The sequence below is a fragment of the Pleurodeles waltl genome, chromosome 9 (assembly GCF_031143425.1).
Source record: "Pleurodeles waltl isolate 20211129_DDA chromosome 9, aPleWal1.hap1.20221129, whole genome shotgun sequence".
NCBI classification, from domain to species: Eukaryota; Metazoa; Chordata; class Amphibia; order Caudata; family Salamandridae; genus Pleurodeles; species Pleurodeles waltl.
This window is the reverse complement of record NC_090448.1, coordinates 390648882-390668654: the sequence shown is the minus strand read 5'-3', so window position 1 is coordinate 390668654 and position 19773 is coordinate 390648882. Positions and strand designations below refer to the sequence as shown.

Here is a 19773-nt window from a genome sequence, read left to right as displayed (position 1 = left end):
CCCCGCAGAGGGTGAGGTAGGAGTTGTGTATGCTAGTAATAGTGCCCATGCAATGGAGTGAATACGTATGTACATAATGAAGTTTAAAGTAATATATTTACAAATTTACAAATGTTCAAGATCAACTTCTAAACGGCTACAGGCTCCCAGGGAGGCAGGTGGGCGCATGTGAATCTGCAGCGACTAATGCCACGAACAGATGTACACTGGGTAAGTGACATTTTCCGTTCGATGGCATGTGTAGCTGCAGATACACATGCTGTGCATAGACTAGTAAGCAGTTATCTCCCCAAAAGCGGTGGTTCAGCCTGTAGGAGTTGAAGTTGTTTGAAATAATGTTCGTAGTACAGCTTGACCTACTGTGGCTTGTTGTGCCGTTAACACATCTACACAGTAGTGTTTGGTAAATGTATGAGGCGTAGACCATGTTGCTGCGTTACATATTTCGTTCATTGGAATATTTCCTAGAAAGGCCATGGTAGCACCTTTTTTTCTGGTTGAGTGTGCCTTTGGTGTAATAGGCAGCTCTCTCTTTGCTTTAAGATAGCAGGTTTGAATACACTTAACTATCCATCTAGCAATGCTTTGTTTAGAAATTGGATTCCCTGTATGAGGTTTTTGGAAAGCAATAAATAGTTGTTTTGTTTTTCGAATTAGTTTTGTTCTGTCAATGTAGTACATTAGTGCTCTTTTGATGTCTAATGTATGCAGTGCTCTTTCAGCTACATAATCTGGCTGTGGGAAGAACACTGGTAATTCTACCGTTTGATTCAAGTGGAACGGTGAGATCACTTTTGGTTAAAAAAATTGATTTGTCCGTAGAACTACTTTATGCTTGTGTATTTGAATAAATGGTTCTTGTATGGTAAATGCTTGAATTTCACTCACTCTTCTTAGAGATGTGATGGCAATCAAAAATGCAACTTTCCATGTTAAATATTGCATTTCACAAGAGTGCATGGGCTCAAAAGGTGGACCCATGAGTCGTGTTAAGACAATGTTGAGGTTCCATGAAGGAACAGGTGGTGTTTGTGGTGGTATAATTCTCTTTAGGCCTTCCATAAATGCTTTTATGACTGGTATCCTAAATAATGAAGTTGAGTGCGTAATTTGCAGGTAGGCTGAAATTGCGGTCAGATGTATCTTTATTGAAGAGAAAGCTAGCTTTGACTTTTGCAACTGTAGTAAGTATCCTACTATATCTTTGGCAGCTGCGTGTAAGGGTTGAATTTGATTATTATGGCAGTAATAAACAAATCTTTTCCACTTATTTGCATAGCAGTGTCTAGTGGTAGGTTTCCTAGCTTGTCTTATGACCTCCATACATTCTTGTGTGAGGTCTAAGTGTCCGAATTCTAGGATTTCAGGAGCCAAATTGCTAGATTCAGCGATGCTGGATTTGGATGTCTGATCTGTTGTTTGTGTTGTGTTAACAGATCTGGTCTGTTTGGTAGTTTGACATGAGGTACTACTGAGAGGTCTAGTAGTGTTGTGTGCCAAGGTTGTCTTGCCCATGTCGGTGCTATTAGTATGAGTTTGAGTTTGTTTTGACTCAATTTGTTTACTAGATATGGAAGGAGTGGGAGAGGGGGAAAAGCGTAAGCAAATATCCCTGACCAGCTCATCCATAACGCATTGCCCTGAGACTGATCTTGTGGGTACCTGGATGCGAAGTTTTGGCATTTTGAGTTTTCTTTTGTTGCAAATAGATCTATTTGTGGTGTTCCCCACATTTGGAAGTAAGTGTTTAGTATTTGGGGGTGAATCTCCCATTCGTGGATCTATTGGTGATCCCGAGAGAGATTGTCTGCTAACTGGTTCTGAATTCCTGGAATAAATTGTGCTATTAGGCGAATGTGGTTGTGAATCGCCCAATGCCATATTTTCTGTGTTAGGAGACACAACTGTGTCGAGTGTGTGCCTCCCTGTTTGTTTAGGTAATACATTGTTGTCATGTTGTCTGTTTTGACAAGAATGTGTTTGTGTCTTATTATGGGTTGAAATGCTTTGAGCGCTAGAAATACCGCTAACAGTTCTAAGTGATTTATGTGAAACTGTTTTTGCTGTATGTCCCATTGTCCTTGGATGCTGTGTTGGTTGAGGTGTGCTCCCCACCCTATCATGGAAGCATCTGTTGTTATTACGTATTGTGAGACTGGGTCTTGGAAAGGCCGCCCTTGGGTTAAATTTATACTGTTCCACCATTGAAGCGAGATGTATGTTTGGCGGTCTATCAACACCAGATCTAGAAGCTGACCCTGTGCTTGTGACCATTGTGATGCTAGGCACTGTTGTAAGGGCCGCATGTGTAACCTTGCGTTTGGGACAATGGCTATGCATGAAGACATCATGCCTAGTAGTTTCATCACCAGTTTGACTTGTATCTTTTGATTTGGATACATGGTCTGTATCACATTGTGAAATGTGTGAACTCTTTGTGGACTTGGAGTGGCAATCCCTTTTGCTGTGTTGATTGTTGCTCCTAAGTATTGCTGTGTTTGACACGGCAGAAGGTGTGACTTTGTGTAATTGATTGAGAAACCTAGTTTGTGGAGGATTTCTACGACATATTTTGTGTGTTGTGAACACCGTCTTAGCGTGTTGGTTTTGATTAACCAATCGTCTAGGTACGGGAACACATTTATTTGCTGCCTTCTGATATGTGCAGCTACTACTGCTAGGCATTTTATAAAAACTCTTGGTGCAGTTGTTATTCCGAATCGCAACACTTTGAATTGGTAATGTATCCCTTGGAATACAAACCTTAGGTACTTTCTGTGTGAAGGATGTATTGGTATATGGAAATATGCATCCTTTAGGTCTAGTGTTGTCATGTAGTCTTGTTGTTTGAGCAGTGGGATTACGTCTTGTAATGTAACCATGTGAAAGTGATCTGATTTGATGTAGGTATTTAATGTTCTGAGATCTAGTATAGGTCTCAGACTGTTGTCTTTTTTGGGTATCAGAAAGTACAGGGAGTAAACTCCTGTGTTTATTTGTTGTGTTGGTACTAACTCTATTGCTTCTTTCTGTAGCAATGCCTGAACTTCTAGTCCTAGAAGATCTATATGTTGTTTTGACATATTGTGTGTTTTCGGTGGGATGTTTGGAGGGAATTTGAGAAATTCTATGCAATAACCATGCTGGATAATTGCTAAGACCCAAGTGTCTGTTGTTATTTCCTCCCAATGTTTGTAAAACTTGGTTAGTCTCCCCCCCACAGGTGTTATGTGTTGGGGATTTGTGACCTTGAAGTCACTGCTTGTTTGGAGGAGTTTTGGGACTTTGGAACTTTCCTCTATTCCTTTGAAATTGTCCCCCTCTATATTGTCCCCGAAAACCTCCCCGCTGATACTGGCTCTGGTAAGTGGGCTTTGTTTGTGAGGTTGTGGCTTCTGTGGTTTGCCCTCGAAACCCCCCTCGAAATTGTGTCTTTCGAAATGTGCCTCTGCTCTGTGGGGAGTAGTGCGCCCATGGCTTTGGCCGTGTCAGTGTCTTTCTTACGTTTTTCGATCGTAGTGTCCACCTCCGGCCCAAACAACTGCTGTCCGTTGAATGGCATATTCAGCACAGCTTGCTGTATCTCTGGTTTAAATCCTGATGTACGCAGCCATGCATGTCTCCTTATTGTTACAGCTGTGTTGACAGTTCTAGCAGCTGTGTCTGCAGCATCCATTGCTGACCGTATCTGATTATTGGAGATACCCTGTCCTTCTTCTACTACTTGCTGCGCTCTTTTTTGGAACTCCTTAGGTAAATGTTCAATAAGGTGTTGCATCTCATCCCAATGGGCCCTATCATATCTGGCTAGCAAAGCTTGCGAATTTGCAATACGCCACTGGTTTGCTGCCTGTGCCGCCACCCTTTTGCCTGCAGCATCGAATTTTCGACTTTCTTTATCTGGAGGTGGTACATCTCCTGAAGTATGAGAGTTGGCTCTTTTGCGCGCTGCTCCCACTACAACAGAGTCTGGTGTTAGCTGTTGTGTAATGTACACTGGGTCTGTTGGTGGCGGTTTATATTTTTTATCTACTCTTGGAGTAATGGCTCTCCCTTTAACAGGCTCCTCAAACACTTGTTTGGAGTGTTTTAGCATTCCGGTTAGCATAGGAAGACTCTGATATTGGCTGTGTGTGGACGACAGTGTATTAAAAAGAAAGTCGTCTTCAATGGGCTCTGAATGAAGGCTGACATTATGAAATGCAGCTGCTCTTGACACCACCTGTGCGTAGCCTGTACTATCCTCTGGTGGCGATGGTTTAGCTGGATAGCATTCTGGACTATTATCTGACACTGGTGCGTCATAAAGGTCCCATGCGTCAGGGTCATCTTGACTCATTCCTGTATGAGTTGGGGATTGCAGCATTGGTGGAGTGGCTACCGGTGATGGTTGCGGAGAGTGATGTGGGGATGGTGGCGGTGTTACTTGTTTAGCCACCTTTGCGTGTGGCTGTTTGTCTTTGTCTTGGAAGGCAAGCTTGCGTTTCATTTTGACTGGAGGAAGAGTGCTGATCTTCCCTGTATCTTTTTGAATAAAGAGCCGTCTTTGTGTGTGATCTGGCTCTATTGCCTGTAATTCCTGTCCAAATCTATGTGTCTTCATTTGTGTGGACAGTCCTTGTTCCTCAGTGTAGGAACTTGTTTTCGGTTCCGAGGCCGGATATTTCGGAACCGAAACCTTTTCGGCTGCTTTTTTCGGCTCCGACAAAACCTTTTTTACTTTCGGCGTTGTGCTCTCGGTGCCGACCCGTTTCGGTGCCAGTGTCTCGGTGCCGAATCTTCTCTGAGCCACTATCTCGGGCCCGAGATTGCTGTGTGCCGGTATCTCGACCGGAGTCGGATGACTTCGACACCAGCTCGCCCTTTTTCGGTGCCGATGAACGGTCACCTACTTTTCGGGTTAAGCCATGGCCTGTTGGCGGTGGCGTCCCCTGGGCTTTAGCGCTTTTCTCGTGAGTTCTTGGTTTCGACGTCTTACTCACGGTTTTCGCCGTTTCCTCGGGATCGATCTCCTCAGAGTCCGACTCCTGGGTGGAGAATGTTTCTTCCTCCTCCTCGAAACGCTCTTGTCCTGTCGGCACCGACGCCATTTGCAGTCTTCTTGCTCTTCGGTCCCTGAGTGTCTTCCTGGACCGAAACGCTCGACAGGCCTCACAAGTATCCTCCTTGTGTTCTGGTGACAAACACAAGTTACAGACCAGATGTTGATCTGTATATGGATACTTGTTATGGCATTTTGGACAGAAGCGGAATGGGGTCCGTTCCATCAGCCTTGAAGAGACACGTGGCTGGGCCGACCAGGCCCCGACGGGGATGGAAGAAAACCCCGACGGGCCACCGGAGCTCTTCTTAATTCGGTGTCGATCTGTTGTAACTAACCCGATACCGAATGCAAACAAAACCGACGATTTTTCCGAGATTCTAACTAACTTTCTGACCCGAAAAACGGAGCGAAAAGGTACACGTCCGAACCCGATGGCGGAAAAAAACCAATCTAAGATGGAGTCGACGCCCATGAGCAATAAAGTCGAAATGGGAGGAGTCCCTTAATCTCGTGACTCGAAAAAAGACTTCTTCGAAGAAAAACGACTTGTAACACTCCGAGCCCAACACCAGATGGCGGGATGTGCACAGCATGTGTATCTGCAGCTACACATGCCATCGAACATATATATACACACACACGAATACACACACATATGTACTTACATATACATATTTAAACCGTGAGTAAATATACATTAGCTAAACAGGTTTAAAGAGTATGTGTGTAGTTTATTGTTATGACATAGTAGCGATACTTATTTTCTACATAACTATATATATATATCTAGAATATACACATAATCAGATACAAAATATTTATCAACACAGGCATATGCAGTGCATAGCTGCTTGACTATGGTGGTTATGAAGGAAAGAGCCAACTCTTGAGTAACCTTCTGAAGACAAGATAGTTATCTGTGGATCTTATAGTTGGGGGTATGTTTGCTCACATAGTAAGCAGGATGGAGAGGCTGGCCCAGTATGACTGATGGGCCACAGTTAGGCAGCCCCTACTGTTAGAATGTGTATATGCTCTGCCTAATTGTCCCTCTACAATTACATATCTTCCTTTGTGGTCTATTGCTGTGGCAACACTTTAGGAGGGTACCACTGGCTTAACCCATATTAGGCCACCTCAGGCACTTGCCAAGTAAGTAGTGTCATAGGACTGACCTCCCCACCTCTTTTGCAGGCCCTCGTCTGCTCCCTTAGAGATGTGTGTTTCCAGGAAAAAAGATGTATGAGCTTTATGTCGTCTGAGGTACTGTTGCACTGCATTTTGTTTGGGGCCGTGCCCATGCCCCATACATTCCAGCTGACAAAGCTCATGCTAGACATCTAGATAGTAGTTTATTAGAAATTAGGATAGGCCAAAGGGATGGGTTCCCATGCACTAGGCTTGGTGGGATATGTGGAGGCAGCGAGTGGGATAGGCAATAGCAATGGCGCGTAGCTTGAGCAAAAATTAAAAGCAGAGCACCCAAACCCCATACCCAGGGGCAGCAGTGTAACAGCTAAGCGCCCAAAGAACAAGCAGTCCTGATGAAGGGGTCATCCAGACCATGCAATGTTGCATAGTGTGTCCCATCTGGAGTATGGGGGTGGGGTCTGCTGGCCAGCCTGGTGTTTCAGGAACACTTTCAGCAGTCTGGCATTGAAGCGGGCTGCATAGGAAAAAGAGAGGACCTAGCTGGCTCAGAGGAACCAACCCTCTTTGATCACGTATATGGAAAGATGGATGGGGCCATACATTACTGTCTTTGCCACCCACTATCCAGCAGTAACATTACATTGTGTGATGCTATTAATTGTGTTTGACCAATGACTGTGTTTCGCCACTGCGCATATTAGTTGCTCAATGTTCACCAGTAGCATATTATATGTTTTGTTCAGTTTAGCTGCCTATTGGCTTTAACATGGAGTTAGCCATTACATTCTGTATTCAGTTCAGCCGCCTATTGGCTTTGACATGGCATTAGCCATTACATTTTGTATTCAGCTTAGCTGCCTATTGGCTTTGACATGACATTACATTTGATATTTAGGTTAGCTTGGCTTTAACGTGGGGTTAGACATTGCAGTTGAGACATTACAGATGTCTGTGTTTTTCTAAGCTGTTTTTTTCCACAAGATGGACCAAGCTGTTTTCTTCACATAAGACCTTAGCTGATAAGAGCACGTAGATTTTGTGTTTACCTCGCAATCCAGTCTGAGAACTAAGAGCTCAGGAGAACTGGCCACTCTCCAAGGTTACTTGGATCTCGCACTGAGTTTGCTTTTAAGGATGACTGAGCTACAGTGAGTTGGATTCGAATCTGCTTGACTTCAGGCTGGAGCTAGACGTCAGTTGCCAGTCTCCCGTTTGGGTAGATAATCTCTTTCTCGCGGTTGACCGGAGTCATCAACTTGCAGACCCCAGAAAGATTAAGCTGAATTAGGCCCTACCGCCTTGCCCATACGGTGATGAATTTGACTTTTATGCTTTGCTTTGCAGTTATGATATATATTTGCTGTGTACATTGCAACTGAGAAGTACTGTGATGTATTTTGCTTTCATTGCTGCGACTACTTTTAAACGTGTGCTTGAAATCTACTAATTTCGTCTCTCAGGAACTTGTGGGTGGGGGAGAATTAACAACAATAAAGGTCTTCTTTAAACTCAGAAGTGCATTCCAGAGAGGTTCTGTAAGCTCCGATAGGAGATAAGTAGGAAGGCAGAACACATGGGCATTGGCGCACAGGAATGTCAAGGAGGGATGGCAGCCAATCAGTTCCAATTTTTGTACTTATGGATAACAGGCATAGTGTGCTGTGTTATTGGCAGCAGACAAGTAGTGAGTCAAATTAAGGTGTCTGCTATTTGCGGCATGACTTGCAGGATGTCTCCTAGGATGTCACTGTCCTCGGTTACAGTGGAGCCAGTTTTAGATGCACGTTTGTCCCAGGTTCTGCCTGGGGAGGACAGGTGCTCAATTAGGCAGTAGACAATGCTTGTAGTTGTTCTTCTCTGGCTTGGTCGAGTTAGGGACTGCAGGCATGGTCGCGTTTTTGCCCTGTCGTCCGAGTTCCCTTTGTGGTTTCCTTGATCGAGTCTGCTGCAGCCGCAAGGGGGGTGCTGAGGACTCAAATGCACTGCTCCACCCAGTACTAGGCATCTGCTGGTTCTGTGAAGAAGTGGTGTGGCTGGCTATAACCTTTAGCTTAGCTGGGACTAGCAGAGAGTATGTAAGGCTTACAGTACACAACCATTTCTTACTGCTTAGGAAGGAAGCCCTGCGTCATCTCTGGACTGCCAGTGTAAAGCCCAGATAAGGTAGCTGGAGGGAGCCAATCCTCTGCCCCTATAGGCCCAGACCTATGAAGAGGCGGCAGGAGAAATATACAGGGAATACAAGGATCTCACTGCCCAGAAACTTTGCAGCTTAATAAATCTGGAAATAACCGCCACAAATAAGTTTGAGGTCCTTTACAGTCTGAGCACAGATATGCCAACCAGCCACGGTCTCACCTTCTCATTTTTTTTTCTTACATGAGATCCCCCCTATTTACCTTCAAGAACACATTATCACTGAAATTCCCACATTAATTACACAGGCAAATTTCCCAACTTCTTCTTTCACTTACAAAAGAAAACGAAGCAGCTCCTGAGTTCTGATCAAATGAAAATCGTTGCCCATGCTCTGATAATATCCACATCTGATAAAGGCAATGCGATTTTGCCCAGAACTCTACAGTGAATTCTCAATCCAATCAAGGCCTCACACCATGCCACTGCCTGCCTCGTATTCAATACAAGAAAATTCGACCATACATCAACATATTTTTTTAATTATGCTGGTTTCCAATAGATATTAGAACTTTTTTTAAACCAAATGCTTCACATTGTGGGCCTTTCATCAGAGAACTCTGCCTTTGTTTCTCCATCTCTGTGGGACAATGGGATTTGAAGAGCATATCCACTTTACAGTCAGAAACAGCAAGATGTATCATATGGCTAGCCTTGAACGAATCCTTCTCTGGGCTGGCATCTAATCTTTGGAAGTAACTGCTTACCAAACCAAACCTCTATCTTTTAGGAAAATGCTGCAAATAACTGTCAAATGTAAATGGCAATGTTATACACTACTTTAATTAAAGCCTGTCTTATTTTGCTATGTGGTACAGTTTTTCTACTCACAATATTTACACCAAGATCTTATTTGGGTTACATCTTGCATTCTGTTTTTGCAGGGTGATTCTGTACTAATAATTGCCATTATCTACTTTCAGGGCACCATAAGAAAATGCAGAAACTAGACAAAGAACATTTGTGTGGCATGGGTAGGGAGAAAACTCCCTCAGTAGCGCACCATTAAGACCTATCTTTTGAGACACAACCTGCTTTATTTCTGGTCTTGCCTGATCTTGAAGACAAAGCCCAAACAGCTTGGGAGAAGGGAGGCTATGACAACCAGGATTCTGGGGGTCAGATGCTGCATATGAAAGGATTCATTTCCTAACCTACAAATAAAATGTCACCTCACAGTTCTGGCCAAGGTAGACTGCAGGTTCTTGACAGTCTAGAGCACTATAATAATGAATCCCATAATTGCCATTTATTTTGGCCCATGCGGAATGAGGGAAGGATTCCAAATGAATTTGGAATAAATAGCCTGTCTTGACTTTTTCAAAGTGGTGTAGCACTCCTCCTTTAAATTGAGGAGAACGCCAATCCACACAGTAAATGGTATGACTCACATACATTGATGAGAAAAAAAGCAAAATGCATCCAGGCTTAATGTTGCCTTTATAACTGCTCCAACAATACAATATAGGTGAACAATGAATTGTGTGTTACACCCCACGGTTGACTACAGCAGCCATTCACCTGATCTATTTAGGTGTTTTGTAAAGGACTACGTAAGGCCACTTAGGAGCACTAAAATGTATAGAAAGGCTGAACAAACAGATGAACCAAAATACTTTGGAGAAAACCTGGTTGTTCGGGAGGCTGCCAATCCATTCCCTTCAGGACCTACTTAACCCTGTAACAAGATGAGAATGCGACCATCACGGAGAACACAGCCTCTTAAAATGAATGCAATGCTGATGTTCTCTGCATGCTTGTCTAAACAGCCCAGCATACTACTGTTTCACTTTTACTATGCACGCTATAGATATCTCTATAAAAAGTGACAAAATGTAATGAGAGACAATTGTTACGATCTTCTACACCTCTACACAAAGTGAAAATCAATTTTCACTGTATGCATCTCTTTCAGTATGTGTTATGTTTATGACGCTAATATTCACACTTTTTTATGTATGATGTACTTAAAAAAAAGCTCTGGCTCAATGTAGACTCTGGACGATACAGGGATCCTAATGAACACCGGATAGATTGAATAAAACTAGCGCGACTAACTACTAAGCGATGTTAGAATAGTAGACAGTACAAGGGACTTATCACAATAATGTTCTCAGACTGTTCACATGTACAACAATTTTGGAACCATATACAATCAAACCTGTCCAGCTCAAACTTGACTTCTATACGATTTCATTGGAGGTATTTGCATCACCCACCTTGAATCATTCCCCCCCCCCGGAATTAAAAAGATCTGTGACTAATGACTTTGGTCCTGAGCATGGGAGATAAAAAAAATACTATAAGAATATAAAGGTGCCAAATTCATATCCTTTCACAAATGCTTGGCATGGCTATGCTTCACGAGGAAAGCTGACAATATGATATTCAGTGAATTTTGCACACACATCTCATTCAAACACCTATGTGATAAAAAGGATCAGTATCTACTAGAAGCTGACCCACTGCGAGAGTACATCCCATTTATCGCTAAATAATGTCACCCAGATATACCAACGATACCCCACTTACCATACAATGTTATATCTCAACTACATATTTGAAATACATATTATCTCATGTCTCGCTCCAGTATGACAATTAATTAATTGGTGTTATCAAGTGTTATCTATACACATATCCAGACCCCCCCCTTCTTTTGTTTCTGTATCTGTTATTTCAATTCCCTTGCCTAACTATTGCAACAATCATTGGTGACAGGAGAAATGTGATATTAACTATACTACCTAATAATGTACAATGCTTAATAGTTGTAGGTAATACATCAAATTCGATATGTGCATGTCTTTACCTCTGATGTTTTATTATTGTGAAAGCCAATAAAATGCCATTAAATTTAAAAAAAAAAAGAATTCTAGATTTTATTTGAAAGCTGTTAAAATCATGTATTAAAGAATTTAGTTGCTTTAAGAAGGTGTTTCCCACGCACATCGAGTGTGCCGAAAAACTCGTAAATTGGTGGTAGTTTATTGCACCTGATAAATTCTGACTAAGCAGAATCAGATTTTATCGGATGTGATAAACACTGCACCAATTAGCGGCCCTTTCGTAGTGAGGGCCTATTCGTTCAGTTGTATCAGTCCTGGAAACCTACAATTTGTACAATCACTAATCAACAGTCCATTCTTAATGAGGGCCAATTTGTTCAATTGTTTCAGTCCTAGAAACCCACACTTGTTATCAACTACAGACCGTAGTTGATTATTCCTAAGTGGCGTCAGACCATACCTGGTGGAAAATGTCACATCGACGTAGGCACCGCTCTTTGGAACCAACTGCCAGCGCAGTTTTGCAAACGATTTCAATATAAAGAAGATTCGTCTGTTTACTTACTGTGATAGTGCCTGCTGGAAAGAAATGGTATTGTCGCCTGGTGATTCTTCACAAATAACTTTCAAAGAAGCCACATTGTCAAAATATGTATTTCTTTAATTCAAAAGCAAACCTTTGTATTTCCCCCAAATACTGGTCTACAAAACGTACTCTAGGGGTGGAAACAAGTCTGCATAATACATCAGCACAGCAGCAGGAAGACGCGTTCAAAGATCAGTTATTTGAAGTCCAAAGTGAAACACTTGCGACTACAGTCTGAGTTCCATGGTCGGGGTAAGGCCCGAGCTAGAGCACTATAACTCACCATAATGCACTGGAACAGGACTATCATCAACTACGAGATCAGCATGGATAATATCGGGGGCTAATCTTCAGATCTTGGGGACAACTGGAAAATTATTTCTATATCCAAACAATTCAGATCTAATATGTGAAAAACTAGGACGACTCAAACTACCTTAGGAGGCTTAGACATCTACACTCTGATTGCAGTGTCTGCATTAGAGAGAATAAAACTGAATGACAAATACAGGACAGAGTGAGTGGGAACAAGAATGGAGTAGGCATGACGAAAAGACTAAAGGGAAATAAAAGACAACTGACGAGACAGGTGGGAAGGAGGATAGGGGTAAATAATAAAGCTGGAAAGCCAAGATGGGATGAAAGTATTAAAGCATGGGTAAAAGGAAAGTATATGAAGTTAAGCAAGAGAAATTGGTGATAGGAAACGGAGAGATTGAGAAGACAGAGAAAAGGCACATAAGGCAGAAATAGAGGAAATGGCATAAGAAAGATCAAAGTGTTAGGCTTAAAACGAGGCAATTAAGAAAATCCCAAAGATGAATGGGTCGTTATGCAGACGTTTTGCCGCTTGCACTGCAGTGCTTAATTAAATAACGGTGCAGTTGTAGGTGTCGAAATGCCTGTAGTTAGAGTGGGCAGGACAGCAGTGGCACGGGCGGCAATCCCGCCCTCCGCCCTCCCCCCCACCCCAAACAAAAAAAGGAAAACACCGATGGAGTCAAGAGTGTGTCAGTGTTTGCTCCGTGGTGAAATGTCGGCAAATCGAACGGGCCAGCCTAATACAGAGGGAAAAATACATAGTAAAATGAAGAAAGAGTTACGAAAAGGCTAGAGTGAAAGAGAAATATGTGAATGAAAGTGAAACTTGAGGGAGTGAAAACATGACAGAGAGAGGGAAAGGCCAAGATGCCGAAAGGATGATGGGAGGAGTGGAAGTGGGATGCAAGAGATGGCCACAGAATGAGGAAGGGGAACCGGAACTCCTGATCTCTTTTTTTAATACAAACCGTAAATGGTTTACAGGCACAGAAACCCTTTTAAAAAAGGACAAGGTATTTCCAATACCCTTTTGCTTAGTGAGGGGTTTGAAGCTCAGTTTGTTCTTTCAATATGCCGCTCCACCATCTTCGGCAGGAAGATTTCTAGAAAGTGAAAGAAGTCCTGGAAAAGGTGGTGCTCATCTTGCAAGGGTATGAAGTAGGCACTGATTCTTGAGTCCTGCATTAAACCTGCCTGACTGACTACCAAGCTGAAGCTCATCAGTGGCTGAGACAACACAGAAGGCCCTTCTTGACACACAATAGCATCCGTCACCTTAGCTTCCATTACCAAGCTATCAGTCTCTAAGGTAGTCTCAGGTAGAGTAGCATCAGGTGCTGTCTTCCGCATCGTCCTCCTCATCTTTCGACGCCCAAGCCAGACCCGATGCCACAGATCACAGCGCCAGCTTAATTCTACAGCCTGGTTCTCTTGGCTTTCCACCCTTTGCCTCTTGGGGGCTGGTAGCTCAGACTCCTTCTCATCCAGAGTGTGCTTGATCCTTTCTTGCTGCTGTGGACTACGAGACACCAGTATTTTGGGATCAGGCATGCTGGGCTGGGCCTCAGGCACACATGTAGATTTCTCTTGCAGATCATTTGTTTGAGGACTAGTGCCATGGGGAATGATAACATGTGAGAGGTTCTGGGAAGAATTCTGATAATTCATTATGTTGGTCTGGCAGTCCATCTCACTTGATGGGATAAGGCTATTGTCCAGAGACACTGTGTTCTGGGGACCGGTCTTGTCTACAAAGAGCTGGCAGGGGTCTGATAATACAGATGCCTGAGGAACTGTCACAGCTGCAGGGATCTCTTGAAGATCCAGATACACTGTAGTGCTGGGATCTTTTACACATAAAGGTACCTGGTAAGGGCAAAGAGACTTTGTGGTTTCCTCTTGAGTTACGTCCATAGCAACCTCTTGCTGATGAGGGTCCTGAACCACTGAGATATTGTGGTCACCAGTGTTGTCAGCGATGCTTTTCGTGTCCAGAAACCCTGCAGTTTTAGAATGTAATGCTTCTGTTGGACGGTCTGTAGAGTCTGTGGCTTGGAGGTTAGTCAGAAACATTTGGGGATCAGTTAAAACTGACTGTTTGGTTGCATCATCATTTGGATCAATAGGGAATTTGTCAGTATTTTCTGTGAAGTGGCACTGCAGCACATGCTCCAACACAAACCGCAGACCGGCACATACCTTGCTCCACCACACACCTTGGATGTCCCTTGTGCCAGACAGCTGTTTTAGACTTGCCTCTGATAAGGCTGAGATTTTAAATGGAAAAGGGATCTCTAGCCCACTTGGGGCCAACTCACCTGCTAATGAGGGGGCAGGTGAAGACTCAGTGCTGCCTGAGGGCTGAAAGAGCCGTGTCAGTCCCCATGCCTTGCCTTTGCTAGACTTGCGCTTGTACTGCAAACTACGGCAGTATTTGGCTCCCTCCTGGCACCTTCGTTGTAGGCGCAGTGCTGTCTTCTCATTCACGTTGCCGGCAACATTGTGGCTAAGCTCAAAGGGGTCTTGAATGTTTAGGACTCCAAGTTTTAGTTTGGTGTTGGCATCTGCAGACACAAAATCAGCTACAGGGAAAACACGGCCTTCCTGTAATGAGATAACTGTGCCGGCAAAGTCAAAGTCTGCAAAGAAGCCAAAAAACTCGGACAGCAGAGAGCCTGCAAAGAAGGAAAGAGAAATTAGTACATACATGGTGCATCGAATCCTACAGAATAACAAAAGATCTACCCAACTAGTGCTATTTGGCAGCAGCAAATATTCAATGGTTATGAATTGGGGAGGAGTCCCTGCAAGACAAATGCAATTATCAGATATTTGCAAAGCTAAGCGCTGATTATTGTAATGACGGAGACTCAAAAATACTAGAAAGAGTAATGTTTATAAGTAATATGCATGCATCAAAAATACTCTCACTTTTAGCTAATGTGGCTTATTTTAGCAGTTAACTTAAAGTACAAGTTACTTACCTTCGGTAACAAAATATCTGGTAGACATATATTCCAGTTGCAGATTCCTTACCTTAGAATTTTCCCCCAGGCGTCCGACTGGATCCGGAGATTTTTCTTCCAGCAATACCCTTGCGTGTCAGCAGGTGGCGTCAGTCAACTCCGCAGGCGTCGTGGTCGCCGTGATGACATCGGGAGTAGTACATAGACACCGCCCTCGTTCAGTGATGTCAGTTTCTTTTAACGACTTTCCACGCCACAGCGCAGAGCCGCTAAGAACACTGAGATTGGTGCACCAGAGCTAAGGACCTAAAAGAGGGAATCCCTGTCCCAAGAAATCAGTTCGCAAGCGGGGAGGATGGGTGGGTGGCAAGGAATCTGCAACTAGACTATGTCTCTACCAGATATTTCATTACCGAAGGTAAGTAACTTGTACATCTGATAGAGACTTCTAGTTGCAGATTCCTTACCTTAGAATAGATAACCAAGCAATGCCATCCTTGGTGGTGGGCTGCAAACCAAGATCATACTAGAAAGTCCTGCAGGACCGAACGATTAAAGTAGCCGTCTCGACAGACATGACTATCCACGCAGTAATGCTTAGCAAACATGTGCAGGGATGCCCACGTAGCCGCCTGACAGAACTCCAGGACAGGAACTCCGCGTGCTAACACAGTGCAAGCAGCAGTTGCTCTGGTAGAATGAGCACGCAAGCCTTCAGGAGGTTGCTTTTTAGCCAAAGCATAGCACAGTTTGATGCAAAGAAGCACCCATCGAGAGAAGGTACGCTTTTGCACCGCCTTCCCTTTCTTCGCACCCACATAGCCAACAAAGAGTTGATCGTCCACCTGGAAATCTTTAGTACAATTGGAAAAAAAGGAAGGAAGCTCTAGTGCGTAACACCACTTTGTCAGGGTGTACAGACAAGTATGGAGGATTTGAAGAAAGGGCCTGAAGCTCACTCACCCTGCGAGCAGAGGTGATAGCGACTAGAAAGACAGTTTTGAATGTGAGAAGCCGCAAGGGACAATTATGCATTGACTCAAAGGGGGTACACATCAAGTAAGTAAGTACAAGATTAAGATCCCATTGAAGCATGATGAACAGAGTGGGAGGAAATAAGTGGGGGAGCCCTTTTAAGAACCTACTCATAATAGGAGATTTAAAGAGTGAGGGCTGATCAGGAAGTCTAAGAAAGGCGGAAATGGCAGACAAATCCCCTTTAAAGATGCCCAAGGCAGAGCCCTGCTGGGCTAAAGAAAGAATGAACAGAAGAACCTCTGACAGAGGGGCAGAAAGGGGATCAACAGATTTGTTGGTACACCATGCCACAAATGTATTCCAACGACAGGCGTATACAGTTTTAGTCAATGGACTGCCAAGAAACATTACAGACTTCGGGTGGAAGGACAAATGCCGTCAACTGTTGCCGCTCAATCTCCACGCATGAAGGCGGAGGTTGGACAGATTCAGGTGGAGAACTGTCCCCTGCTGCTGCGACAGAAGATCTGCCCGAAGAGGCAGTCTGAGTGGAGGATCAATGGACATGCTCAATAGCTCTGGATACCACACTCTTCGAGCCCAGTCTGGAGCCACCAAGATAACTTGGGCCCGGTCGTGCTTGATTTTCTTGAGAACTCTGGGCAGAAGAGGGATAGGTGGGAAGGTGTAAAGGAGGCCCGGAGCTCCACTCGAGACGAAAAGCGTCTCCGAGTGAGTGCCCCCTTGGAAACTATAACGTGCAAAATAGCTGACATTGCGTGTTCTCTGCGGAGGCGAACAGATCTAACCAAGGCTCTCCCCACTTGAGAAAGAGACCTTGAGCCACCTCCGGATGGAGACGCCATTAGTGATCGACTGTGCGTCGGCGGCTGAGTTAATCTGCTCTGGCGTTGAGAGAGAGCCCACCAGATGTTGAACCATCAGGATAATGCCCTGATGTTCCAGTCATGTCCAGAGGTGTAGTGCCTCCTGACAAAGGGTCCAGGACCCTACCCCGCCTTGTTTGTTGGAGTACCACATGGCAGTAGTGTTGTCCGTGAACGCCTGCACTACTTTCCCTTTGAGAGAGGGAAGGCATGCTTTCAATGCAAGCCTGATCGCCCAGAGCTCCAGTATATTTATGTGGAGTCCCGACTCCGCCGGAGACCAGAGGCCTCTGATCTCCGCCTTCCCCATGTGCCCACCGAACCCAGAAGTGATGCATCTGTCACTATAGAGAGATCTGGTTGGGGAAGGGAGAGGGATCTGCTGTGGACCCAATCGGGACTCGAAAGCCACCACTGCAGGTCTTTCGCAGTCCCCTCCGAGATCTGGACCATGTCGGAGAGAGTTCCCTGATGCTGCGCCCACTGGAACCTCACGTCCCACTGCAGAGCCCGCATATGCCATCTGTCATGTGTTACTAGCAGGATGCAGGAGGCCCTGAGGCCCAGCAGCCTCAGAGTCAGTCTCACCAAAACCCAAGACCGAGGCTGAAAGATCGGAATCATAGACTGAATGTCTTGGACTCGCTTTTCAGGAGGATAAGCCCAAAACTGCAGTGTCCAGAACAGCTCCGATGAAAGGGAGCATCTGAGAGGGAATCAGGTGTGACTTCGGCACGTTTATAGTGAACCCCAGCTGGTGCAGGAGGTTTGCCGTAGTCTGAAGGTGGAAGACAACTGTCTAGGGCGAAGGCGCCTTCAACAGCCAGTCGTCTAGGTAGGGGAAGACTGAGACCCCTAACCTGCGCAGATGAGCTGCAACCACCATCACTTTCGTGAACACCCGAGGGGCGCTGGTAAGGCCGAAAGGGAGCACAGTAAACTGAAAGTGCTCATGACCTACCACGAATCGTAGGTACCATCTGTGGGCAGGCAGGATGGGAATGTGGAAATAAGCGTCCTGCAAGTCCAACGCTACCATCCAGTCTCCTGGGTCCAAGGCAGACAGAACCTGAGCCAGGGTGAGCATTTTGAATTCCTCCTTCTTGAGAAAGTAGTTCAGGTCCCGAAGATCTAGGATGGATGTAAGCCCTTGTCCTTCTTTGGGATCAGAAAGTAGCGGGAATAACAACCACGATTTACTTCTGGCACAGGGATCCTTTCTATAGCTCCCTTGGCCAAGAGAGCCACGACTTCCTGGCGGAGAAGCACCAAATGATACTCCGGAAGAAGATGGAAGAATGGTGGCATGTGTGGCGGTGCAGATTCGAAAGGGAGGGAGTAGCCCTTCCGAAAGATCTGCAAAGCCCACCTGTCCGTGGTGATATGTTCCCAGTGGGGCTGGTGATGGCGGATCCTGCCACCAACTGGGTGGGAGTGAGGGGACAGACTAGGAGGGTTTGGAGGCTGGAGCGGGGGCAGAAGTGGACTGGACAGACCTCAGGTTCCCTGACCAACGGCCATGTGGGATTCCGCGTCCACGGCCACGCATAGGCAGTCCAGCGTGCGTGGCACAGTGGCTGGGTAGAGGACGCGACAGGGCGCCCCTTCCATGTCCACGAATGGGCCGAAAAGAAGACTGTGGTGGGCGTGTGGTGGAGGAAAGACCAAGGGACCGAGCCGTAGCCTGGGAATCCTTGAATCTCTCCAAGGCAGAGTCCGCGTTGTCTCCAAAGAGACGGGTGCCATCAAAGGGCATGTCCATGACATCCCCCGAGAAGCCAGAAGTGCGTAACCAGGCGTGGCGCCGTAAGGCCACTGTCGTCGCAACCGATCTGCCCAGAGAGTCGGTCGTATCCAGCCCACAACGGATAGTGAACTTTGCCACGTCGTTCCCATCTTTCACTGCTTGGGAGATGATAGCACGGGCATCCTCCGGTATCTGCGTGGGCCTTGCGCAACCGTATCCCACAGAGAGTGGGTATAACGGCCCAAAAGAAATGCAGTGTTCACAGTCTGCTGTGCAAGGCTGGAGGAAGAAAACAACTTCTTGCCAAACTGTTCCATCCTTTTGGATTCCCTATCCGGGGGTGTGGAAGGGAACACACCAGAAGAAGAGGAAGCCTGGACTACAAGATCACTCTCAGGCGTAGGGTGTTGGGACAGGAACTTTAGGTCGTTCGGCGCAAACTGATGGCGGTGAGCGATAGTCCTGTTCACAGGAGCCCCTGTGATGGGTTTGGACCACGTACCCAAAAGGACATCAGTGAGGGCCTCATTGAATGGGAGAAGGGGTTCTGAAGTTGAAGCCCCAGGCTGAAGCATCTCTGTCAGGAGATTAGACCTGACTTCCACAGTAGGAAGCTCAAGGCCAAGGACCTCAGTTGCCCTACTGACCACCATACTGTAAGTATCTCCCTCCGCCGGAGCCACAGTAGGAGGAGACAGCATGCCAGCGTCAGGAGAAGTATCCAGACCACTGGCTTCGCCCAAATCCTGTGCCCAGTCCATAGCAGGGTCATCCTGGTATTCATAAGGGTCCAGGGACCCCTCCAATTCCTCCCCGTATTCGTACCCATAGGAAAAAGGGTCAGAAACCGACCTCGGGCGAATAGGGCCCACCGAAGCCGATGGCCGTGTCGGCCGACGCCGCTCTGACTCCGAGTCGTCGGGGATAAGAATGGGGTCGACGTCCATAGTGGGCACTAACGACGTCAGGAGCGTCGACATTCGACCCGGCGCCGGGGAAGGTCTTGAAGGTGTTACCGGCGTCGGTACGGATCCGCCGCACGGATTCGGAGGTGACCTCGGTGGCCGGGGCAGAAGCCGCCGGCATGGAACCCGAAGGCCCCTCAGC

The 19773-nt window shown here is 45.7% G+C and overlaps 1 protein-coding gene across 1 annotated transcript in view; it reads right to left on the bottom strand.

Annotated features, from left to right (window-relative positions):
* Nucleotides 1-11821: 11821 nt before the first annotated feature.
* Nucleotides 11822-19773, bottom strand: part of TUT1 (terminal uridylyl transferase 1, U6 snRNA-specific) — a 533529-nt gene continuing 525577 nt past the window's right edge. The window contains exon 10 of the mRNA XM_069207048.1: nucleotides 11822-14763. Within this exon, the coding sequence (XP_069063149.1) occupies nucleotides 13142-14763 (1622 nt within the window). The 3' untranslated portion in view covers nucleotides 11822-13141. The remainder of the gene's footprint in view (nucleotides 14764-19773) is intronic.